Consider the following 24,111-nt stretch of genomic DNA (forward strand, 5'->3'; position numbering starts at 1 on the left):
TTCATAATCTGAAGGTTAAAGTGAAGGAAAATACGATAAGGACGTAAAAGTATAAAAACATTGTTGCATATAGTTTCAATTTAAAATTCATATCACAGTAAAATTAGCACCTTCTTACAAAACCTGTTACTCTAAGTCGTTTGACTGCTTCCATTTATCAGCTTCACATGTGGTTGTATCACTGTGTTATTATAGTTCTTCAGAATCAGCAGGATTTTTTAAAATCAGTATGTATTCAATGTGAAGGTAGATTATAGTATAGAGTATCATTTAGAGTTAAGTTGTAGAATTTTGAACTTGTAATTTGCAATAGCTCATTTTAGAAAAGTCATATAATCAATTGGTGACATGTGAAAGTGATTAGAACTGTGAATTGACTGGTAAATCAAACATCGATAAAGTAAAAATGCAAATATTTAACTAATTTAAATTCTGTTTTGTTTGAGATTTGCAGGAAATGAGAAGCAGAGCAAAGAGATGAATTTAATTAACCCCAAAAAAGACAAAATGACAAAGGTGTTCCTACGATGTTCGTGACGTAATAAAGATGGAAATCATAATTTATTCCAGGCTGAATTTGATCCATTTTTTTATGTTATGACTTGTCGTGATCCCACATTAAATCTAGAACCAGAGAGTGAAGGTTTCTATAGACCCAGCTCCCTCTTATTCCCTCTATACACAGTCACTACACTACACTTTCAAATTTTTCTAAAAAATCGAATCAAATTTCAAATTTCTCCATCCAGGTCAAAATTAAGCAATTCATTCTAATATTAATGGAAGTTTTTCATGAATTAAAATTTAATTTTGGAGCTTAGGGACGAAACCTCCACTTCAGGAATGTGGCAGAGGAAGGTTAACCCTGTTTTGTTGTGGCTCTCTTTAAAAAAACCCACTTTTTATCAATCATAAAATAGTAAAAAACGATGAAATGCTTTCTCACAAAAGGGGTTGAACAGTCAAAAGAACCACCGCAGCGCCACCGCGCCACAGCAGCTACTTTAAACTCCTCCACTTTGTTTTTTCCCGTCCTTGATCTTACTGTAATGTGACAACTGTGTCAGGTGAAAACCATAACACTCCTTCCTCCGCTCACAGAAACAGCAGTTCACAGTCCACTCGGTGTGGTCGCCCATAAAAAGTTAAAACATTCGACAACTTTAGAAAAGCTCCCCACGTTGCCAGCGGGGATGAAAGACCCTTCCAAAGTGGCTGCTTTCCATCTCTTGCAGCCGCTCCCCATTGGCTGTCACATAAAAAAAGGCCCTGGCAGTTTGTTGAAACACCTTAAAGCTGCTTTTTGGATGCAAAAAACTGCAGAGACACTTTTACAGATAAAATTAAAATAACTGCAGTTATATGGATCATGTTGTATATTTTCCGTGCTTGCATTTGCTGCTCTAGTGTTCCGTGCTATCTTAAAGGGCGTCATCAGTTCTTTTGACTGATCATCACGGGGACTTCCCGGACATTTAAACCCCTGCAGGTGGATCGGGGGTTGTGGAGATCGCATGTGAGGTCGCACGGCACTCCGGAGAGTCGTCAGAGCCACGTTAATTAAACTGTGAAGTGGTGTGCAACTGCGTGGGAAGGGATTTCGGGACAGCGCCGCAATAATCACAGAGCTCATCTGTGCGGGGATGACAGATCCATCCAATACACGTCCACTCATTCCAGCAAATGACTCTGTGAATCGCAAATGTTGGTCATTCCACTCGACCCCCGGTCCAGATTGAAATATCTCATCAGCTGATGTGAAAAGGTTCTTCAGACATTCATTGTCTGCAGAGGATGGATCCACATTATTCTGGAAATGTGTTGCAGATATTCACGGTGCAAGAATCCTGATGATTTTAGTTATTCTCCGGACTTTTTCTTTAGCGCCACCAGCAGGTCAAAGTTTTCACTTATTATGCAAAAAAAATCTCATCACCTACTGGATGAATTGGCAAAAACGTTTGATGAATACATTCATGATTCCCAGAGGATGAGTCTTGCCAAGTACTGGATTGACTTCAATGATATTTCAAAAAGAAATTCATGTTCCCCTCCTGATGAATTTTAATAATATTTATGATCCCTTACTTTTTTCCTCAATAAAATCTGAAACACACAGTTTTTATCTGGTTAATTTGACACAATTTAACTTTTACTCACATTTGCAGACGTCATTATTTCTATTATATTTTGTATCACGATTAAATGTCCTTAAATCCAATGAGAAATAATAAAAAAAGACGTTCCTGTCTGCACCTGAACTCGACTGAAAATCGTCAGGTTTGAAGTTTCCCTCAGTAACAACATGAAAGAGAGACTTTAAGTCCACGGTTACGCTGCCAACACGAACTCCTACGGCCTAATTCTGCATATTTCTATTGCCTCTAATTTGCCGTTCATTGTTAAAAAATCTGATCTCTCTTCTCTCTGCCATGTTAAAGATTTTTGTAAATGGTCCTGAGTGAGTTTAATCAGACAAAGGGTTTAATCGAGTGAAAAAAAAAAGGAATTGCAAACAGCAAAATAATCACATACAGTACAAGCACCATGCACCATGCAAGCACTGTGTTTGTTTCCTCTTGTTTTCACGTGCACTCTCCACAGCGAACAGGTTTCCACGGTGTCTGACACACATTATTCTGATTAAAAAGCTGTTCGGTGAAGAGTATTCATGGCTGGGAGCACTCGGAGGTGACCGCCTGATGACAGTGGCATCAATAATCTGTTCTCAGGCGCCAGTCCCCTACAATGTGAGGATGAAGATGACCGACAAGGGCAATGAACAATACAAATATTGGAGATGTGGATCAGGAGAACGATAACCACCCTATAAATCTTCGCCATAAATCACCACCTTTTCCAGGACAGGGGACTGATATTATCTATTATCTATTTATCACTTTTTAACAGACCAAACTGTTTCTTTGGGGACGTCCTGGTCCATGTGGCCTTCAGGTGCAGCACCATGTTGTCACCGTGTCTGACCGGGGAATGTCATTGCACGTTATCTACCTTCGGTCTCCTGACATTTACTGTCAGCTCTCAAATATCTGCTCTCTAATGAAGCCGAAACATTGAAATCCAGCCAGTCTGGACTCAATGTGCTTTCAGGGACCAGTTTCAAAACATACTGAACATTATAAATGCATAAAAATCTAATATTATTCACTTTCACAGCATAAAAACAACAGAACAAATACATAATAATAATAATTTGTTTTGACTGACATAGAAATGACCTGTAATAAACTAATAATAATAATTGCATTTTCTGATTCATTAAATTTAACCAAATCCTTCAGATTATTCTACAATTATACTGTATTTTGTACGTATTTTTAGAATCGGATCAAATGTATTTCATACTATTTACTTTTTAATCTGATATTGAACCTGTTGGATCTTTATTTGATGGCAAGCGACGTATTATTCTCGACAACCACGACTTGTACTACAATAGTAAATATACAATACCACAATCTACTGTAATAGTAACATCAGATTAGACACATTATGAAGTGAGTGTATTTCCAGCTGTTTTGGAAGAGAAAGAAAAAAAGACTTTTATTGTGATGTGGGATCTCAGGTGCACATCAAAGGGAGGAGGAGGAGAAAAGTGCTCATTCATAATTCTGATGCAATGTTTTCATTTTAAATTCGGTGGAAAATTTGAGGAGACGAGATGTGTCGGGGGGGGGGGCGCTTGATCCACAGAGAGATTTCATCAGTTATGAGTCTTCTGCTTCCCCCCCCCCCCTTCCTCCCCGAGCTGGTCTCTGCAACCACAGCGAAACAAAGTCCACATCAGCGACGGGACGGGACAAGGCGAGGCGGGGGGGGGGGGGGGGTTCAGCGGTCGGATGAGCCGTGAAGTGAAAGGGCAGACCTCCTCAGCGGTGGGAATAAACACTGCCGTCACCAGTGGGAAATGCACCATTTGTTTAATGTGCCATTTACAAAGTGGAACCCTTGTAATCCTGCAGATACGGCACCTCGCCGTGTATACCGGCCCGCTGGAATTTGATCAGGGCTAAAACTGTTTACCGATGTTTGGAGCTTGACATTTATTGAAAGTGGCCTTTAGTAAAAGTCATAGCTAAAGCGTGAAGAGGTTTCCTGATGAGCCTCTCAAGTTTCCCTCATCTCCTGGGCCGATAAGCCAGACGCTGGTGTGTTAATGGCACAATATATCAGTCACATCACCTGAGACACAGGCGCCCTCAGATATGTGAAAATCAGCAGTGCAGTAAATCTAGAAAAAAAAAGGACCGAGGGTGAGATTTAAGGCTGGAGATGGAACCGAGACACTTTCAGGAAGTTGTCAATTAGAAGTGCTAATGGAAGATTAAAAAACATCTGTCGGGGATGATACGCTAACACGGTGTCCTTCAGCGCGTCACTCGACCACCTCTTCGTTAGAGAATGAATCACTAATCGTGAACACGTTGGCGTGCGGGTGTGACCACTTCACTAGAAGCAATGCGATGACTGTTGATGCGTTCATGTCACGTCGGGAAATATCATGGTAACACGTTTCTGACCTGTTAATTAGGCTAATTGTCAACTTCCAAGTTGTAATTATATATATCCCACTATTCTGAAAGTTTCAATATACAACATGGAATTAACTGAAATGGAGGAAGCTGAAAACCAAACACATACATGTGTTTTATCTATCTATCTATCTATCTATCTATCTATCTATCTATCTATCTATCTATCTATCTATCTATTCCTCCATCCATCCATATGATTCCTAAGATTTCATTATCAAACCCTTATGCCAAAGAAATGTAAGGCTTGATATTTTGTTATTTAAGCCAACAATATGTTATAAATAATTATAAATGAAAGAAACACAAATAGAAATCAAGAAATTCATTAAGAAAATGTCACTGAATCACACCACTGTCCTTGTCTATGAGAGACAAAGTGAGATCTATCCATCATGTCGTGTTTCCCCTGACGAGGAAACCCTGACGCCCTGAATCTTCCTGCAGCAGATGTGTTTCCTCTGTGTGTAAATATACAGCATCAGGGGCCACTGTTCTCCATCGACTGCTCACATGACACTTGGGAATCTCGCTGTCAAGAAGGAGTCAACTTTGATTTCGTCTGCCGCTCGTGGAGAAAACCCATGTGTTTGTCCCCGACGCTGTGCCTTTGCCCTAAGTACAACAGACAGCAGCAGGGTGAGCATGACACATCCGCTGTATGTGCCACCGTCTGCTGAAGAGACCCCGAGGCCAAGAGATGAAGAGTCAGCAAAAGTTTGGGCAAAGCGGGGATGTCACGACTCCTTGTGGTCCGCGGCTCTGAATCACACCAGAGCTGCGTGACTTAGCAACACGTGCGTACAGGAAACAGGGGGATTCAAACGTCCCATCGCTAACTGGAAAGATATTTATATTTTTACCTCCAGCAGACTAAGTGATGATTCTGTGTGGACATCGGTTGCTGCTCTTTTCCTGTTAATGTTAATTAAAAATAAATTCGGAGGTCTCGAGAATAATTGCAGAATATTATGAGAAAAAGTGACGTCATCAATTTAATGTGAAAAGTCTCAATACTTCAAGATATCTTTGATAACTTAGATATAACTTCTTTAGTATCGTAATTTTAGGACTTTATTCTCATAATACTACTACTTTATTCTCATATTACAATTTTATTCCAATCACATACAGACATTATTCCTGTCAAACTACGAATTTCTTCCAATAATACTACAACTCTATACTCGTAACATTACTACTTGAAGTTTAAACCATATAATCCTGTTCAGTAAACCATCTTAAACTAAATTAAATTAAATATATGAGATTTTTCTTTCACACCTAAAGAAGCTTGGTCCTGGTTTATAGTCGACCTGACAAACTCACAGCACGAGAGCCAGCTCACTTGTGTGTTAATATAAGTGCGACCAAATTCCCACAAGATAATAAAACTCTGTGGCCACAGAGAACAGCCTGAACAGGACATGGTGTCTGAGCACCGGACACAGCCAGGACAAAGCGCTTCTTTTGCTAAATCACTGTGTCCCTAATAATTTATATAACCTCCTCCGTCTGTTTGACTAATACAAATGAATTAGGGTAAAAGTGCGACATGTTTGCACGTCACTGTCCAACACATTTACAGGCCGGCCATTTAGTGTGGAGGTCAAAGTAAAGCATACACTGGCACTGTGTCTATCGTCCATTATCCCCCGTCCATTATTAATGTTCTTTGCAAGTACTGTTAATGACTTCTTCCATTTAATCTCAGCTGCCCTTGTCCTCCTCCTCTTCTTCACTCACGGATTTTCCTTCAAACCTGACACTGTCTTCATCGTGTCGGCGGAGACGCTGTAAACACAACACTGTAGTAAGACAGTGCATTTCATTCTAGTTCATTGATTTCATTTATGTCCACGTGAAGTTCTCTTGACAGTTAATATTTATAGTTTAGGTCTTGAAAAGAAAAATAAATCTGTAAATTTAATCTCACGTCGACTTTTATTTGAAGGGCAGTATTTCTGTGCTAAATCCTGTCAGTGTTAATATCCGTGGAGATGGTGGATAGTGATTTTCAGGCTCATGACAGATGTGATTAAATTAACAAACTTTAACCTACTGTGCTAATTCGGGAGGCGAATTTCCTTTCGTTATTCACGCACTAAAAATCAGTGTCTCTCAGGAAGGACAGTATATTTCAAAAGAGCAGACTAGTTTTACTACAACACGTGTTGAACAGAATATTGTATTAGACGTTTAGTATGCAAAATACGTAAAGCACTTATATGAGAGAGGATGGAAAATGCTGATTCTTTAGCAGATTATTTGTTTGTGAATGAATTTATCATTGCAGGCGTAAGCATTTGCACTTTGAGACCTGGACCATAACATCGTTCCCATCAACATATGCAACGTATTTCTATTTGCATTTTGAAGTATCGCATGAGCAAAGGTCGACGGAAGCAGCGAAATAAACTTCCTCAATTACACAAAAAGGTTTTACACCCACTTGTTGTGTTATTAGCCTTTTTCTAAAAAGAGTTGATGCAGTGGGAGATAAAGACTTTTCAAAATAAGTGCTGACGTAACAGACGTTTAACTCACATGCATGATCTCTGTTTGTCGAGGAGGAGGAGGAGGAGGAGGAGGAGGAGGAAGAGGAGGAGGAGGAGGAGAAGAACAACTTCAATAACAACAACACAAAGAAGAACAAGAACAACGAGACGAAGACGACAAAGAAGAAGAAAAGGAAGAACAACAATAAGATGAAGAGCAAGAGCAAGAGGAAGAGGAAGAAGAAGAAGAAGAAGCTGTTTTGGCGTCCATAATTACAACTAGGCCCATTTGAAAAGAATAAACCTGAAGCCCTCTGCTCTCTCTCCCTCTTTTCTTCTTCTTCAAGGTTATTTGGCAGTCGGCCTTCTTGGTTAGTTGTTTACTACAGCCAATCATAACTGAGCCTTTACCGTCACCTTCTAATGACACTACGCAGCCTAATCGAATTGTATTCTTGTTTTTTTTTGAGCCAACAACAATTCTCTGGAAACTCCATCTTGTTCTTTTTTCTTGAGAACATCTTCTCTCCATATTGTCTGGACATCACATAAGGACAAGAGAAAACTGGTTGTCTTGATTCTATCCAGCGGAACGAGCACTCGACAACGAGACGTTCGAGTACTGCAGTCGTATGATGCGAGTTTCACGACATGATTACGTTGACCTCCGCGGACTCTCTCGTGAAAGAAAGGAACTCTACCTTGTTCCACCGTTCAATTTACATTCCACTCTGTGTGAAGTGCCTGCAGACCTGAACCTGCTCACATGCGCATTGTCCTCCGCTGGTATTGAAGTATTTCACAAGAGTTCTTAACCCTGTGACTCAAGCCTTCCTGTTTTGTTTGAGAAAAAAGACATTTCAGAAAGCCCACCTGGTGCAGAAAATGGAACTGAAGCCTGGTTCCCGGCAAGAAAGAGCATAAAGAGAAAGGGTAATGGCATCTCTCTCTTTTTTACACTACTAACTCAACTATTCTGCTTGGATCCAAAGGGATTATAAACAACTCAAACAAGCAGTACCACTTCAAACAATAAAATACCTTATTAAACCCCAACATGAGAGGGCCTTTGGGAGGGAAGACTTTTGATGTGTACACAATCCCCGCAGTCGTGAATATATTTAGTCTCGCACCAAGAAAAAGAGCAAATCACTCTCCTGACTCCATTCTTCATTCAGGAGCCAAATTCAATAACAACCTTAGATCATAGCCCAATCCATCTCTGAATCATCCCATAGTCTTTGCATAGCCTTAGCCCCTCTGCCTAATTTACCACTGTCAGCCTATGAACTCATCTCCTCCATAGAAAATGAATGGGCCGGGTTCCAAGAACAAGATATCTTCACAAACACCCTCTCAAACTTCTCTGGAGCCACTAAAATTAACTGAGTTTTCAGCTGTGTCAAGCGATATCCGCTGGCAGGGAAATAATGGTCTGAAATAGAGCGAGATTTGGCCCGAATAGATAGAAAACAATCTGTCTTGCACCTTTTTGTTTCACACTGTACAAACTGCTCGACGTGACCGACCACTAGCTGGAGGGTGCGAGCCCTCCGAGGGAAATCAAAGCTAAGCGTGTGTTTTTTAGAAAGTTCAATTTCAATGGAAGTTAGAAAAACGAGACGAATCACACACATGTTTGTCGTTGATTATGTGTGAGCAATTTAAATGAAAAAATTCAAATGGCATCCTTCAATTTTTAGCTCAGAACTTGTCCTTGGTTTTAGTGACACATTAAATGAGACATTAAAACCAAGGACTGAGAAAGGAAAGACAAATTTGAGCTAAAGCTGAATATTTTCGGGTTCCAGCCGACATCCATGTTCGTCTGTTGTCCCTGAAACTGAGTGAATATCTGGAGCCAGAGTTGAAAAACAAACAGAAATTGAATCAGCAAACATCTCTTTTCAATACAGTTATCGTGGTTATGTTTTTTTGGGGGAATAAGCCTTGAAAGTCCGATCCTAACTGGATCAAATTTAGAAAATCAGTCATGTGGCTTCAGTAATGAGAGGAATCAACGTTCTGAATGGAATAATTCCACTTTTACAGTCCGCCTGTAGCTCAGATGTGCAAAGAGAGCAGCAAAGGTCACATTCTGATCATTTACTAGATTATCTGGCTGTTAAGCTCGGGTTTTGGATGAAATACCTTCCAACCAAATGATGGCACCTTGCTTCCCTGGATGGATTTTCATGATCCAAAGTCATTTGGTTTATTGATGTGTACTTTAAGCCACGCTAGCAGCCGGCTCTAGGGACGGAGCTGTCGATCTGTCATGTGGTCCAGACGGAAATATCTCAACAGCTACTAAAGGGACTGCAATGAATTTTACTCACTTTCATTGTTCCCAGAGGATGAATCTTACTATTCATCCTCTGAATTCTCATCTAGTGGACGGGCTGCCGTGACATGTTGACAGATATTCATGATGTCCAGAGGCTGAATCCTAATAATTTTGGTGATCCAGTGATTTTTCATCCAGCACCAACACACCTATTCTGTGCAATATCTATAGATCTTCAAGAGAGATAAGCACAAACATTAAACAGACATTCATGGTACCCACAGGATAAATCCTAATGACATCAGGGATCGTTTCACTTTTCCTTTAGCACCAACATGAAGTTCAAGAAGAACTGGATGAACTGCCTTGAAATTTTGACAGATATTCACGATGGTGATGGTTCGTCGTTCACCACCAGCGTTTTAAGATCCAACATCTCTACATCTACTAAATGACATTTCTGGTTATCAAAGGATAAATCCTGATGACTTCAGTGATCCCCGACTCAGTCTCTAGCGCCACCATGAGGTTAATATGTGTGCTTTTGAGTTAACTGTCTCAACAATGGATTGCTATCAAATTTGGTTCAGACTTCCATGCCCCCCGACAGCATGAATTACGAAAACTTTATCGATAACTTTAGTGAAACCTACAAAAACCAACAGGATTCCCAATGTCCTCAGCTTCACTTTGCTTCCAGTGCTAATTAGCAAATGTGAGCAAGCTACCAAGCTGAAATAAGGAGGAGAAGGAGAAGTTGTTTGAAGCTATGCTGAGATAAGTAAATGTTTACAGATCCAGGAACTCCAGATTAAGACATTTAAATCTTTGCAATGCTCACACACAAGGAGTTTCACAACATCTGGCACCAATTTGGGAACTACCTGTGTCACAGCAATAACAAGGTAAACAGGAGAAACACTTTCACATTACAGTATCAGGGATTTGTGCTTGCACGTGTTCCGTTGTGTTGCAGGAGCCCCCCCCCCCCCCCCCCCCTCTGAAACCAGCTCCATTTAAATAAATGCACTTTGTTCCACGCAGTGCTCTTGAACATGGCCTTAAACCCCATTTACACCAGGCCCAGGAGATCGGAGGGTCGCCCGACGCAGCCTCCTCCTGCTCGGTTAAGCCTGTAAGTACTCAACAAGTAGTGGAAGTAGCTCGAAAGTCTCCCTTTGTAAAAGGGGATTTATTGTTTCCCTTGATCTGGGACACACAGTGTAACTACCTTGCATATTAAGATTTTCACAAAGATGGGGGTGAAAATGCTTATTTATACAAAGTGTTAACACAAAGAGCCATTGATTGACTGTCTTTATGCAAAAACACATGTGTTCATGGTGATATCAGGTATAAATTGAGTCTCAGTCTTGTTATTCATGTGCAGCAGAGGGGAACATTTTATTTACCAAAAGATCCTGATGAAAAATCTATTTTCCAGCATGTGATTGATAGACGAGGCCCATTATTAGACCGGAATAAAAGCTTGAATTGAAAGCTGAAATTTCCATTCTCTGATGCAATTAGTGAGTATGTTCAATTAAGTAAAATTAAAAAAAAGACTGTAATGAATTCAACACAATAATTCAAACGCAGGAAACAAAGATAGAAATCGTAATTAACCGTCTTCCCCGCATTGCAACCCAGTGCACTACTTCTTCTCTGTCTGTGGCCAATCAAAACAGAAAAAACAAAGTAGGCATTATCTCTGTGTTCTGCTGCTGCCAAGTGGGTTTTTTACACAATGAACCGGTGACAGCATCTTGGGCTGCAACCAACACGGCCTGCACATGATAAAATACACCTCCAGGAGCAAAGGTACAGAGGCACCGTGGTGAATCACCAACATTAGCCCGATGACTGGCTCATACACTACTCTAATTGCGTTGAGTTACTGTGCCCAGATTCTTCTCCACATAGCAAGGAGCTGTTGCATCACATTGCTAATCAGGCCACAAACATTATCTGCAGCGTTGCCCGATGGGAAACGTTAGAGTATCGAACCCAAAGCTTCAAATTATCGTATGTTATCGTAAGAGACCAGAGTAGGGACGGGATACTCGATACGTTTCGAAGCTGTGTCGAGATTCCGAAGCGATTTAGTTACAGAAACAATCATGAATCATCGAAAAGGGCAAAATTATCGTACAAATCCGATAATTATCGTGCATCTGGCAACACTGATTATCTGAAACCAGGAAGAACTTGACCACATCTTTAAGAAAAACTCACAAACTGTCACATGACTCGCTGTGGATCTTTTGACGCTGCCACCTGATTTGATAACAGCACCTTTAATGAAGTCATTTACATTCACGCGGCTCACAGTGAGTTTAGTGTATCATACTTAAAGAGCAGATGCCAAGAAGGGAAATGTGTAGTAGCACTACTACACTCGGAGCTATTCCAGTACATGTAGGTCACTTCTCCTCCCTGTGGAAATATAGCTGGTTTTAGGATTAGGGGCTATGATTCATTATGACTGAATTTAATTACAGAGAGAGGTGGCCGATGCATCCCCGGTCTTAGCATATCAGGGTCCCTTCATCCGCTGGATGGAGGAGAGCGTGGGGGTGGGGCTGTATGTGCGGATGGATGGAGCGGGGGGGGGGGGGGGGGGGGGGGAAGGCTTCAGGTTACTTTAGCAGAACTGCAATTTGGAGCGTTTACATGGACACACACACACAAAGTAGATTACTGATCGTAATCAGGTTAAGGTGAGAAAGTCGGATAATTCGTTTTTGTATTTCCCTTTTACCCGTTTCTAAAAACCGACATTAAAACATTCCTCTGCTCTACTGTAAACAAGTGCCTGGATATTACAACTCTGACTTACAATCAGCGATAAATCACAATTATCTCTTTGTTAGAGCCAATAATTACAGCCAAATAGAGGAGAGTGTAGAGTTCCACAACCTTTTATGTCTGATGTACCTTCAAAGCACTGATGAGCTCAAGCCCCTCTTCATCTGCACCGGTTTTTATATTAAACCAAGGATTATTTTCCAGTTTCTTTTCCGTTCACACATTCATGGGCATCATGAGCATGAAGCCCAAAGTGTTTAGGGAACCCCTTGATATTTACCGTGGTGCCACCATGAGGTTGACATTTTCAATTTCAACCAATCCATTTTTACTGGATATTAAAACATCTCTGTTTGCTCTGTTTAACCAAATTTCACCAAATCTTGATGGTGTCGACTGGTTGCTGTGACAACAAGTATACTTGTGATGCGTTCAGTTAAACCTCAGAGCTCAGAGAGTCTGACCTCCGAGTCAGAAGGTGGGAGGAAGGAACCTCACCACCCACGACTTCGAAATCCAAGACATAGAACTGTCCACTTACTGTCTGTGGAAGTTTTACTTTGTGTGCATGAAATGCCGCTTAATACATTGCTATGAACTGCAAACAATGGCTGGCCTGCTAACGTAAACATTGTTCCTGTGCAACTGGAACACTATTAACTCATTCCGAGCTCCGAGGTGTAATGGAACACGGCTTTAAGACCAACCTCACCCCAATTTGTTGCATGTATTTTCCTTCTAATCACAAATATGTAATAATATTGCAAACAAGTATTTTCCAACTGTCTGAACAACTCTACAATCTTGTCATGCATTATCTGATTACTACAGAATCCCCTCCTGATGTGGAACCATTGGCCCGGTGGTTGCTTTCCAAAATGATTACAGTTACATGCAACAATGCCAAGAAACCAGGATGTGGTTTTACTATACGTGGTTAAGTAATCAGGTTTCACCTTCACAAACTTAGCCACGATAACCAGATTATTCTTCCCTGAAAAAGGAAACCTGCTCTCTCACTCGGATGGATATTTCTGAAATGAGACTACCGCTGAAAGTGGGGGATAATCAGATTACTGTGCAGCTTCAGTGTTTATTAGAATCAAATTCAATGGTGTTTTGACAGACTTTGAACTCGGGGTCCCACGAGCGGCAGAGGGTAATACATAATGAATCAATCTCAAAACACACTTGACACGACGAGCTGCTCTCTGAAGGCACCTGGAGTACAGGAGAAATAATAGAGACGGGGGAAACTCAATATCTTGGTAATCTTAAGGAAACATTTGTAATACCTCAAATCTCTTGTCTGCCGGTGTATCAGGCTGCATGGAAGCTCGTCTGAGAAACACTGAGATCACACTGCTCTCATTTCCATCCATGATATCCATGTGAAACGCAATTAGCCTGTGAAAAACGAGCAACCTTCTATAAGGCCTCATTAGATTTTGAGGAGAAGTAGCTTCTGCATACAGATGCGTGACCGACATCTCACTCCCAGGCCTCTCGCACAGCATCACGTCGTTCTCCCTCCGACTACACTACAGACTTACTTCTTCTTCTTCTCTGCACCACAAAAGCTTCGAGGAGGAGCAGAGAGACAGACATTTAACCAACTTCTTTGTTAAACATGAAGTGCGTGCAGTCGAGCCCCGCCATGCTTCACTGGAGTGCAGAGGAATGCTTGATACCACGGTTACGCCAAACACAATAGCCTCCAGGCCACCTGTTATCCACTTTGTAGAGGAAAAAATAGACAGATCTGAAAACTAAACTTTTTTTGTGTGTATTCATAGCATGTCTATACTCTCAGCACGGGCTGAGGACCTGTGCTGAATTATTCAGCGTCAGACCTGTTGGGGATGCCGGAAATTCAGTACATCAGCACTTCAAGAAACGTCGGCAAACCAAATATTCAGACAAAACACGGCACATAAAAGAGGAAAACAGAAAAAAACATAAAATACACCACTTCAAACTGCTCCTCTGCTCCCTTTGCTCACCACGTCCCTTAATATTTAATCAAGCTGGACTATTACTGGCTACAAGACAAGAAGGTTTATTTTATACTAAACGCCCCAAAACGCCAAAATGATCAACGTCGGTTTTCACCGAGCCATCATCACACCGACATCAATTTGAAGAACCTCGCCGAGGGACGAGACAAAAAGGGGAGAGTGAGTAAATAATAAGTTACGTTCGGCAGAAAAAAAACGACAAACAGCAACTCAACAAGACTATTTTCTTCTCCGAAATGTCCTGGATCTCTTTGTTCCTCGCCAACGCCACATATAAAATAATGGGCTGCAGTTTTTATCTGAGGAACAACATCTTAGTTTACAGATTTATCAACTCCAAAGTTTATTTAGAGGAATATTGGCTTTTGAATTGACGTGTTGAAGCAGCTGGAAGCCGCTGCCGCTTCACAATCTTCCCACTTACAGGCGTCTGCTCACTGGGCTTGATTGACATCTCCCTCACTCCCCCGTTAGTTTTTTTTTTGTTTTTTTTGCAGGCGTTGAGGCAAATTACTCCTCGATGTTTCTTCTTAGTGAAAATTAGTTCGTTATCGTCACGTAATTCCCTGCACAGCTCCGCCCAACTTCCACCTGACTGCAGGTCTAATCAGCCGCTGTAATTGAAAACAACTGCGTGGGTGTTTCTTACCTGAGGATAATTAGACGCCATATTTGCACGTGAAAGAAGCTTTCCCACCTTTGTGACATGTAAGACAGTAGATATAGTAATTTAATTACTGACTTATATATATTTTCAATCCACTTATTCAGTATTTAATCAATAAACTCCCATTTAACTCCGTTTATAGTTTGTTCCACTGCAGAAACGGGGTCCTGTAAATATTTGGACTTTTTCTCTCTGACAAATGACTCAAAGGATTTTTTGTCAATCAGCTAACGGATTAATCAATAAACAGTTTCAGCCCAATTGACATGGGGCCAAATAAGAAGCGATTTTCTGTTTATTGGAGCTTTTCTACATTTCATACCCTGTCAGACTGCAGCTCGAAGCCGGATGATGGGACTCGGCTCCATTTGCAAACACCAGATATGTTCACGTGTCAGAACTAAACAACTTGGAGCTTTAGCAGCAAACTTGGAGTTCACTGGACAAATCTGGCACCAAAAGTCAGATGAATGGGCTTTAGGAGAGTTTAATTAGAGTAGTGACAATACGAATGATAGATTACAGATGTATAAACAGACCTACGTATTTAGTTTTAACCGATGGACGAGATGACAGCTCGCCAAAAGTGAAGCCACATCGTCTTGAGCGCCACCTGGTGACTGGCTGCAGTATGAGTCATAAATCCTGCCTTCTACATCTAATTTAGCTTCCGTTCTTTTAGGCAGAACTTATCACACTGATGTATAATTTTAAGTGTAAATTATTCCGGTATATTTGGTTTTAATTGGTTATTTGACGCTATAGAAATGTGGTGAATCCTCATGATTGACAGCTGAGACCGACTCCCGATTGGTCGAGCTCATGCATCAGCGGGAACTCAATATTCCAGCTTCACTCCACTTCACAGACTCTGGCTCCAAATGAAGATAGAACTGCAAGATGGCTGCACCATTTGGGATATTTTTGCTACAGCGGGAGGAAGTGGAGATGCTTTATTTATTTCCATTTACATTCAATGGTTGAAACCCTTCAAATCTACAGTATCAAGGACAAATAGTTTTCATGCCTTGTCTTGAATCAGCCTCAGTTTACGCCTCAGTCTTGACTTTGCCCCGACCTCCTCACTGGACTCAACCCTGCACGGTCCCAGACTTTATCTAACCACTGACCTGTGGATGTGGACACCGGCCCTGGCTCTTTACGTGAGCCTGATAGAGTGCAAACAATATTCTGTCCTCTCCTCTTGTCCCTGCTGATAACTCCCCTCTGGTCCACTTTATGCTGCTGTTTTCACCCCCTTTGATTCCCTGGCTCAAATAAAGGCTTTCCCACCATCCCAGAGGCCCCCAGGACGCCTCACGAGCTCTCCCCTCTGTGAGCTCTCGTCCCTGGGTACCGTGTGTATGATGTCCCCCCCGTCAGCTCGAATAACCCTCCTCTCCGGCTCGGCGTGCCGCTCTCACCACTCCCCAGCTGCGCGTGCGACGTGTTTGTGGCACCAGCTAGTGCGAGCAGATGCTATGTAGGCTGACCTTTGCAGCAACGCCCCGCGCTCCGTGATTCTAACTCATTTGACAGTGAACATCTAATAGAATGCAAATGAAAGGGTCCGGCGCTACGTTTGCTCCATTGTAATTATACGCGGGACTATCCCTGATGCCCACGATGATGATTGTTTCATTATCAAACTGAATTACTGTCAAGCACAATTCCAGGTTCTTGCTGCCAGGTCAGAAATGACTCATCATGCACAAGAACTCAATCTCATGAGTGCGGCAATAAATACGATCAAACACAGACAACTACTCTGTCTCAGACACACTTGAAGATTTGACAGAACGCTATAACAGATTCTTCCATCGAGAGTTGTTCTCCATTCCCTCGCTCCTCATCGAGGTTCTTCTATTTGCACTGGAAGAAATCCCTTTGTGACTGTGGCAGGAGAGCCTGGGCTAATAGCCCCTGAAAGCAGCCTGAATTATAAGGTGACATAAGTCAATCCATTACCCGGATGGTTAGTCTGATTGCCAATTTTGATGACATCTCTATAAATAAGCGAGATTCAGCATAAGGGTCTGTGGGCTCGCTCCTCCTGTGATGTGGAGCAGCACTCTGCCTCTGACGCTGTGAATTTCTGCAGTCACTTGAAAATAAACAGATCTGTTTACAAAAAGGAGCCTGAGAGCAAGTGGCTGCAGCTTCACCAACAGATACTGGATAGAAGATGAAGATGTATATTCCAATGTAAAGCAAGGAGAGCTGTTACGTTAACAAAGCAGATCGCTGCATCTCAACACTTTTTGATATTGAGTCTCGTGAACACCCGGCAGAAATCGTTAATCTCGTCACGTCTGTTAAGTGCTCGAGTGGCTCCAGCGTTTCCTCTTCTTTAAATATCTGGTCACCAATCTGCGGATGGTTCTGACATGTACGTTTCCACCAGCACGATGTGACTGCAGCTGATTCCAGGCCAGTTCACTTACCCGAGGCAGAGTGCCAAAGGATAATGAGACATTTGGTTGTGAAATTCAGAATCTGACAGAATGCATTAAAGCCAAGCAGACTGCAGATGCAAAAGGAGCAGCCGGGCCAAAGTGATGACTTCCCATTTCCCACTGACTGTATCATATGTCCCTTTGCTTGCAGCCAAACAAATGACCAAATTGTGCAGCCGCTTTTTTTGTTTTGTTTGGACACAGATTCCTATTGTTTGTCATATTTGTCACCTGGATACATCCGACAAAATAAAATTACCGGTCATGTCACTGTGGATTTGCCAATAACCTCCTAGAAATTACAGAGCCGAGCATGAAGAACTAGATGTGTTATTTTGTTTTTCTGAAGCTACGTACAGAACTCATTTCTGGTGAGGTCATTGTCTTGACATGGAGGGACCTTCCGTGTCGCTCACACTGAATCGTGAGGTCAGGGTGGCCCGCCCAGACTCTTTTTTACAGCGGCGGCGTGGCCTCGTGACACCAAACAAACACACACACTGTGTGACAACTATGATCTAAGGGAACAAATAACGTGACAGCTTCTCAGGCTCCCAGGCAGCCTGCTCAGCCCGCGGGGAGTAAATGAATCTGATTTTTCAGACTTCTGAAAGGGTTAGACTCAGACCGTGCAGCAGGTCAGATGTAAGGATGTAGCCGGTCGGACTTTTTACACGGCCGCTGCTTTGTCTGCCACGAAACTGCTACTGCTACAACTGTAAAGCCTAAAATACCAAGGAAAATAAAAGAGATGCACATTATACACCATTATATACATGTTCATGTGAACGGGGAAGTGGCTTCACAACATATGGAGAAAATAAAAGAAGGGGCTAGCAAATGGGTTTGTGTATATTCCATGAGGATAAGCAGATCTCTACACATCTATGAATAAGTAATCAGCCTCTTCAACGTCCGGTGGGATTTTCTAACAAGAAAACCAATCAGACACAAGCATGTGTAAAAGAAAAGAAGCACTCGAGATTCCACTGTGGCGGCCTCTCGTCTTTAACTTTCAGATGTGCAACACAGGACAAGGACAAAACATTTCAATCAGAAAACACAGCTCAGATGTTAACAAGCCAAAAAAAACAGAAAACAAAGCTCTGCCTCGGCCACTCAGATAAGAGAGACGTCCGAAAGCATTTTCAGATGCCGCGGACGCTCGTACGAGAGATGACCTTTCGCTGAACTCCGGCAGTGTCACAAACACGCTCCTTCTGATTTAGATGCTTTCCTCCAAAATCCCTCTGGCAAAAATAGAGAGGAGAACAATGGGACAGTCGAATGTATCCTAATTCCAGCTGGAGACGATAATCCAGTTCAGAGACAGCAAGGAAATGGGCTTGTGAGCGCAGACCCGGCAAATACATGCAGATGAGAATGATTATCCAGCAGATGAGCGGAAAGGCGGAAAACTAATTTAATAATAAGACCAGAAAATTCTCCGAGATAACGGGGGATCTAGAGAACGAGATCCGACGCACATCTGGACCGCACACGTTCCTGCAGGAGCTGTCCACTCACACCGCGGTGCTGAAATGTCCGTGCACACCAAACCAAACAGTACAACAGGCAACTTTGATGTGAGGGTTTGATGTAGAAAACAATAGAAGTTATGGATCTGATTTGATTTATTCTACAGTAGATTTTTTTAGGTACTTCCTGGATCTTACTTGAGTCTTTATACTTCTGCTAATGGTCTTTTTATTGAACTGATAAATATATTTTTAATCTATAGTGTCTTACTTTTTTCAGTACTGGAATGAAACAAGTATAACTATTAAGGTTTCAAGGTACTTGTTCCTGTATTTTACTTGAATTTATGTTATTTTGTACTCTAACCCTTCTTTCTTACCTTCTTTTATGAGGTAAAATTGTACTTTTTACATACTAGACTACACATATTTGCCATTGATGGTTTCCTGGTTACTTCCAGTACTGGGATATAATGAAGTACATTTATTCAAGGCAGTTATTGAAGTACATTTTGAAATGCTTTTTACTTGACTTATTTCATTTCATTCTACTCTATTCCATTTCAGAAAGAAACATACAATTTACTTTTTAAACTACATTTGATTGACAGCCATGGTTATTTCCAGTAATGGGATGTTACTAAGTACATTTATTCAGGTGCTGTCTTTTTGAGATACGTGAGGATCCTTTATTTCATTTGTGTATTTCCATTTTATTCTGCTTTATATTTATTTGACAGCTACAGTTACTTGTGTTAGATTAAACTACTCCACAGTTTATAACGTTTCTCAAAGCAGCTTCACTCTCAAACACCTTAAAATAAGATATGAGGCAGTGCTGTACGTTAAACTGCCTCAATGTCTTTAAAGTAGTTTAGTGATATGTGACTAATGTTTAATAGCATTCTTAAAACAACTATTTTGGATAACTTGCCTTACTTTGTAAAATGATTCTCTTAAATTTGTTTTTCAACACTTTTTTTTACTCCATTTTGCATTTATAACATAATGTGAGCAAATATATGCAGTTTTTAACCTTTATTGTATTTATTTAAAGGACATATTTACATTTTTTAGGCTTTAGAGAAACGTCTTTTTTATATTTTCATTGTCTTGTTTCGACTTTCATCCATCCATCCATCATTCCATCCATACCACTTATCCTTTGAGGGTCATCGGGGAGCTGGAGCAGATCCCAGCTGACATTGGGCAAGAGGTAGGGGGGGGGGGGGGGCAGCCGGGGTAGGTCCACTGTTTATTATCATTATAATTGAATCTACTTCATAAAAGTATCTACATACTTCTTTCACCATTGGTCTTTACCTGAGGCGATGTGATGTATATATAATAGAGCAGCAGTGTTACCATATCTCATTAATGCATGATTAGTCACTTTGTCAGTGTCCCCTCACGTTAACTATGCCATTTGTGCCTCTTGCCTTAAATGTCATTGGGAGGGTTGCACACTTACACACCTGCCAAAACACGCATTACTTTGCTCGATCCGCTCGCACCTTGGCAGAACACCTACTGTACAAAGACACAGAGGAGTAATATATATACACCACTCCTGCATGGATACTGATTAGGATGCAAATTACCTTGTCATGTCTCGCACAGGCCTCTAAAGTAAAACTGCACATCTGTAGGAGCCCATACTTCAGTCTGGCTGGAATTAAAAGACAGAAGAGCTTCCCACACGGTCTGCGTTTTGTCTTTTCATTTGTTTAACATTATATAGGGCACTGGGAATGTATACTCTGTAAAACTCTGCTGTCCCAGATTCTGCAGGTCATTATGGTGCCAGGTTATTGATATGTGTAGTGTACAGGTGCAGAAACCTGCAAAAATAGGGATCAGTTTATCACAAGCGAGAGAGTTTGAGTCAAGTGAATGCACTCTCTTGTGTAAGTAACAATGCTGACCCATTAACAGCTGCGCAGATCACTTACCTTGCCAACGTAGAGTGGTTCATTCCCTGTGAACTCCTCCAATACGAAGAACTGGTTCCACACCCAGCTGCGTTTGTCCCTGTGCAGGACCTCCCAGGGGTCTGGATCAGAGTGCGGGGACTTCTCCAGGTCCCCAGAGCTGGGATCCAGCCCCCAGCAGCCCCTCTGCCGCAAGGGGAGCAGGAGTGCCAGGAGAGCCAGGGCTCTGCATATGCCTGAGCTACACCACCCCATCATCTGGGCCGCCTCCAAAAAGCACTGAGGCCAGAAGGGGAGCAAGAGATGAAAAAAAAAAATACAACAACAACAACAAAAAAGGGCAGAAAAGCTGAAATGTCAAAACCCTCAGGGTTTTATCCACACAGTCCCGACCCTGTATTTCACCAGAAAGCAGCAGGAGTCAGACACTGGAAAGAGCAAATGGGTTGAAGAAGAGTCAAGCTCTGCATTTTGCTGTGTTGCTCCTCTCTTTTCCTCATTGGAGACTAAAAGTGGGGTAATTCCCTCCACTTTGGAGCCAAGGAGTTGACATTAAAGCTGGCTAACAGGGTCAATGGCGAGCAGGGAGGCTTCAACCCAGAGGCTGGATAATTGGCACCTATCAGAACAGAGAGATAGAGAGAAAGAGGGAGGGAGGGAGGGAGGGAGGGAGGCAGGGTGAGACAAAGACATAGAGGAGAGAGGAGAGAAAGTACCGTCAGCAACATTTCCTGTGTGACCGCTGTCACTTTGCACATCAAGTGATGCGCCTGCAGACATAATGACGCTTTTGCCCCAATCATAAGGAAATTGTTCAAAAATGAATAGACAATAAATACAATCAACATGGCGTCCTTCACGAACACACGCTCGCCCACACACACGCCAACGGAGGAATCGGGTGAGGGTCAAAATGTTAATAAGGGTAAGATGGAGGGGGAGATGACCCGGCTTTTCAAATGAGCATAAGCAGAGAGATTTCACGGCGGACGGAACAACAGCGGCTGCACGGAATAACAATCCGACGCCATTCAAGCTGGTTCCCAATTATCTGGGCTTTACCTCACCAAGGTCATTAGTTTGTCACATTTTCTTTGTATAAGATCACGGCGTAACGGTGGCAGGGCGCGCCACTCAACACTAACAGGCCACGCGATCTGTGTGGCGACTTCTCATCACCGGGATTAAAAATAAATCTGAGCTGTCAGCAGCATGATGGCCCGAGCGCTCCTGACCTCTACTCCGAGCAGTTTGTTCGCCGGCCCCCGAAAACACGTGCGGGGGGGGGATCTGTCTCCCCGCCGCCGCCCGTCGTGCTGTGACAGTTCCCCCAGAGATGCCAGAACATGGAGACTTGTCAACGCGGAGAAAAGCATCAGCTCCTGACAGATAATGTTCGTCATGTCACAACACATCCTGCCAGTCTTCGGCGGTTAAACAATCGCACAGGCTTCATAATATTTCTGGTATTATCTGTATAATTTGACAACGATTTCCACAAACTCCCTCAAAAAAGAAAAACATATCTTGGAGGAGGATTGTGAAAGCACCGAGTTCGCTTGCAAATTTATGCGCTACCTTGGGACGATACTGACTCACAAACGCCATGTAAACTTCGGAGGTTCTTCTGGAAGCAGACAACTGAGAGCTTGACCGCTCGTATATTTATTTCCTCGCTGACCTCTCTCTCTCTCCCCCCCTCATCGCAGAGTATTGGCAGGGTCCTTGACGAGGAAGGTAATTGCTTTGGCATACAGTGACCTGCTTCTTCCCACACAGATTCTACAGTTTCTCGTTCTTGCAAGCCCCTCCGTGAGTCCCCCCCCCCAGCAAAACATAAAAACATCCACACACATCCTGTGAAAAGTGATTCTGCCGCGCTTCTCCGTGGCAAAGTCCTCAAGCCATGTGCTGATAATTAACACGGAGATGAATAACACCAGCATGAGTGTCACCTCCGCAGACATGTTTGTGAGCATCCTGATCATGTGAGAATTTATTTCGGATAAATAATCTGCAGCTCTGATATTCACATCCTTAATGAAGACATCTTTTTTTAGATTTCCAGTCAAGGCGTGAAAAGCAAACACAACTTTATCCACGAGGCCATGAAGCTGTTAACACTCATCCTGATCTGATTTGGCTTCGAGCATTAATGATTTGTCAATGAATCAATTAGTCGATAAATAACCTGCAACCATTTTCACAATCAAAAATAGATTTCCTGTTTTTTTTTGTCCTACATGATCGTGAAGTAAACATCTTGAGGTATTCGAACGTGTCGAGACGTGAATTCAACCTCTGAGAAGGTGTAATGACATTTTTTTTACCATTTTCAAGATAATCATTAGATTAATCGATGATAAAATTAACCACTTGCTGCTGCAACACATGAAGGCGCACAAACACATGTACACACAGATTCAAAGTCACAGCCTCTGCATGACAATTTAATGGTAGAGGTGGAAAGTGGAGCAGATGTGGCTGCAGGGCAGCGCGAGTTGTGAAGGCAGGTTGCAGCAGTGGCATTGTGGGTAGAGGAGATCCCATCGGGGGACTCAGGGTCAGTTTGAGACAAGCGGCCGAGTTAATGCCTCTCATTTCACTATGAGGCCTGAACACTACGAGCACAGAGACAGCTCAGATCACACTGACGTCGATGTGGGTGCAGTCGTGTGCTCAGTAAGGCAGATGCCGGCTTTTTATCGAATGAGTTCTCGCTGATTTATCGTGGAGTTGATTACTGGGCAGTTCCTGCTGCAGAGAAAAGTCCATTCTCTCAATGCATTTTAACGGTTTATCATTTCGCAAATTAAAAAACGTGCAGCGTCATATCTGGCTTGAAATGAGCTGCTCCACCGGAAAAACAAAGAGACAGATGTGACGGGAGCGAGACCACGTCCCCGTTTCTTCTTCCCGTCACTGTCAGGTGATTGACAGTGAGCGGAGCGTTAGCGTAATGCTCCAGCACAACAAAGCGACAACAGAAGAGGAAGAAACACACACATGAAGGCGTCCTGTTCACCGGGATGAATTATCTCACTTGGTGGGAGTTGTGTTTTTCTACTGTACAGTGAGTTCAAACCAGGCCTGATGTCTCCGAGTGTGCCGAGTGACTCTGCAGCCAAATACATGGAAGAAATGTAAAGAGGGGGGGTCAAACTCCAGTTGGCACAGATGTGAGAAAACACAGGCAATGTGCTTTTACTACCAAATGTCAAACAGTCTATAATTCTTCATTTAAAGGCAGCTTCACTCCTCTGTGGAGAAGCTGCGGTGGGTCACACTGCCTTAAAGCACTGGCAATGTTTTGGTGCCAAATGGACTAAGTGCTTCAGTGGGTTTTCACCCCTGCAGAGAAGGAGAAAAAAAGCCCTGGTGTGCATCCGAAAACATCCATTTATCAGCACCCAAA

At 42.3% G+C, this 24,111-nt stretch overlaps 1 protein-coding gene across 3 annotated transcripts in view; it reads right to left on the minus strand.

Annotated features, from left to right (window-relative positions):
- Nucleotides 1–24,111, minus strand: part of cdh7a (cadherin 7a) — a 105,554-nt gene that overhangs the window by 79,038 nt on the left and 2,405 nt on the right. For all 3 annotated transcript variants that reach the window (XR_004612327.1, XM_034572441.1, XM_034572442.1), the window contains exon 2: nt 20,718–21,315. Coding sequence is in view for 2 of the 3 variants with exons in the window: in XM_034572441.1 (XP_034428332.1) it covers nt 20,718–20,954 (237 nt within the window). In the remaining variant the exon portion in view is untranslated. The remainder of the gene's footprint in view (nt 1–20,717; nt 21,316–24,111) is intronic.

This window comes from Hippoglossus hippoglossus, chromosome 20 (genome assembly GCF_009819705.1).
Source record: "Hippoglossus hippoglossus isolate fHipHip1 chromosome 20, fHipHip1.pri, whole genome shotgun sequence".
Lineage (NCBI taxonomy): Eukaryota > Metazoa > Chordata > Actinopteri > Pleuronectiformes > Pleuronectidae > Hippoglossus > Hippoglossus hippoglossus.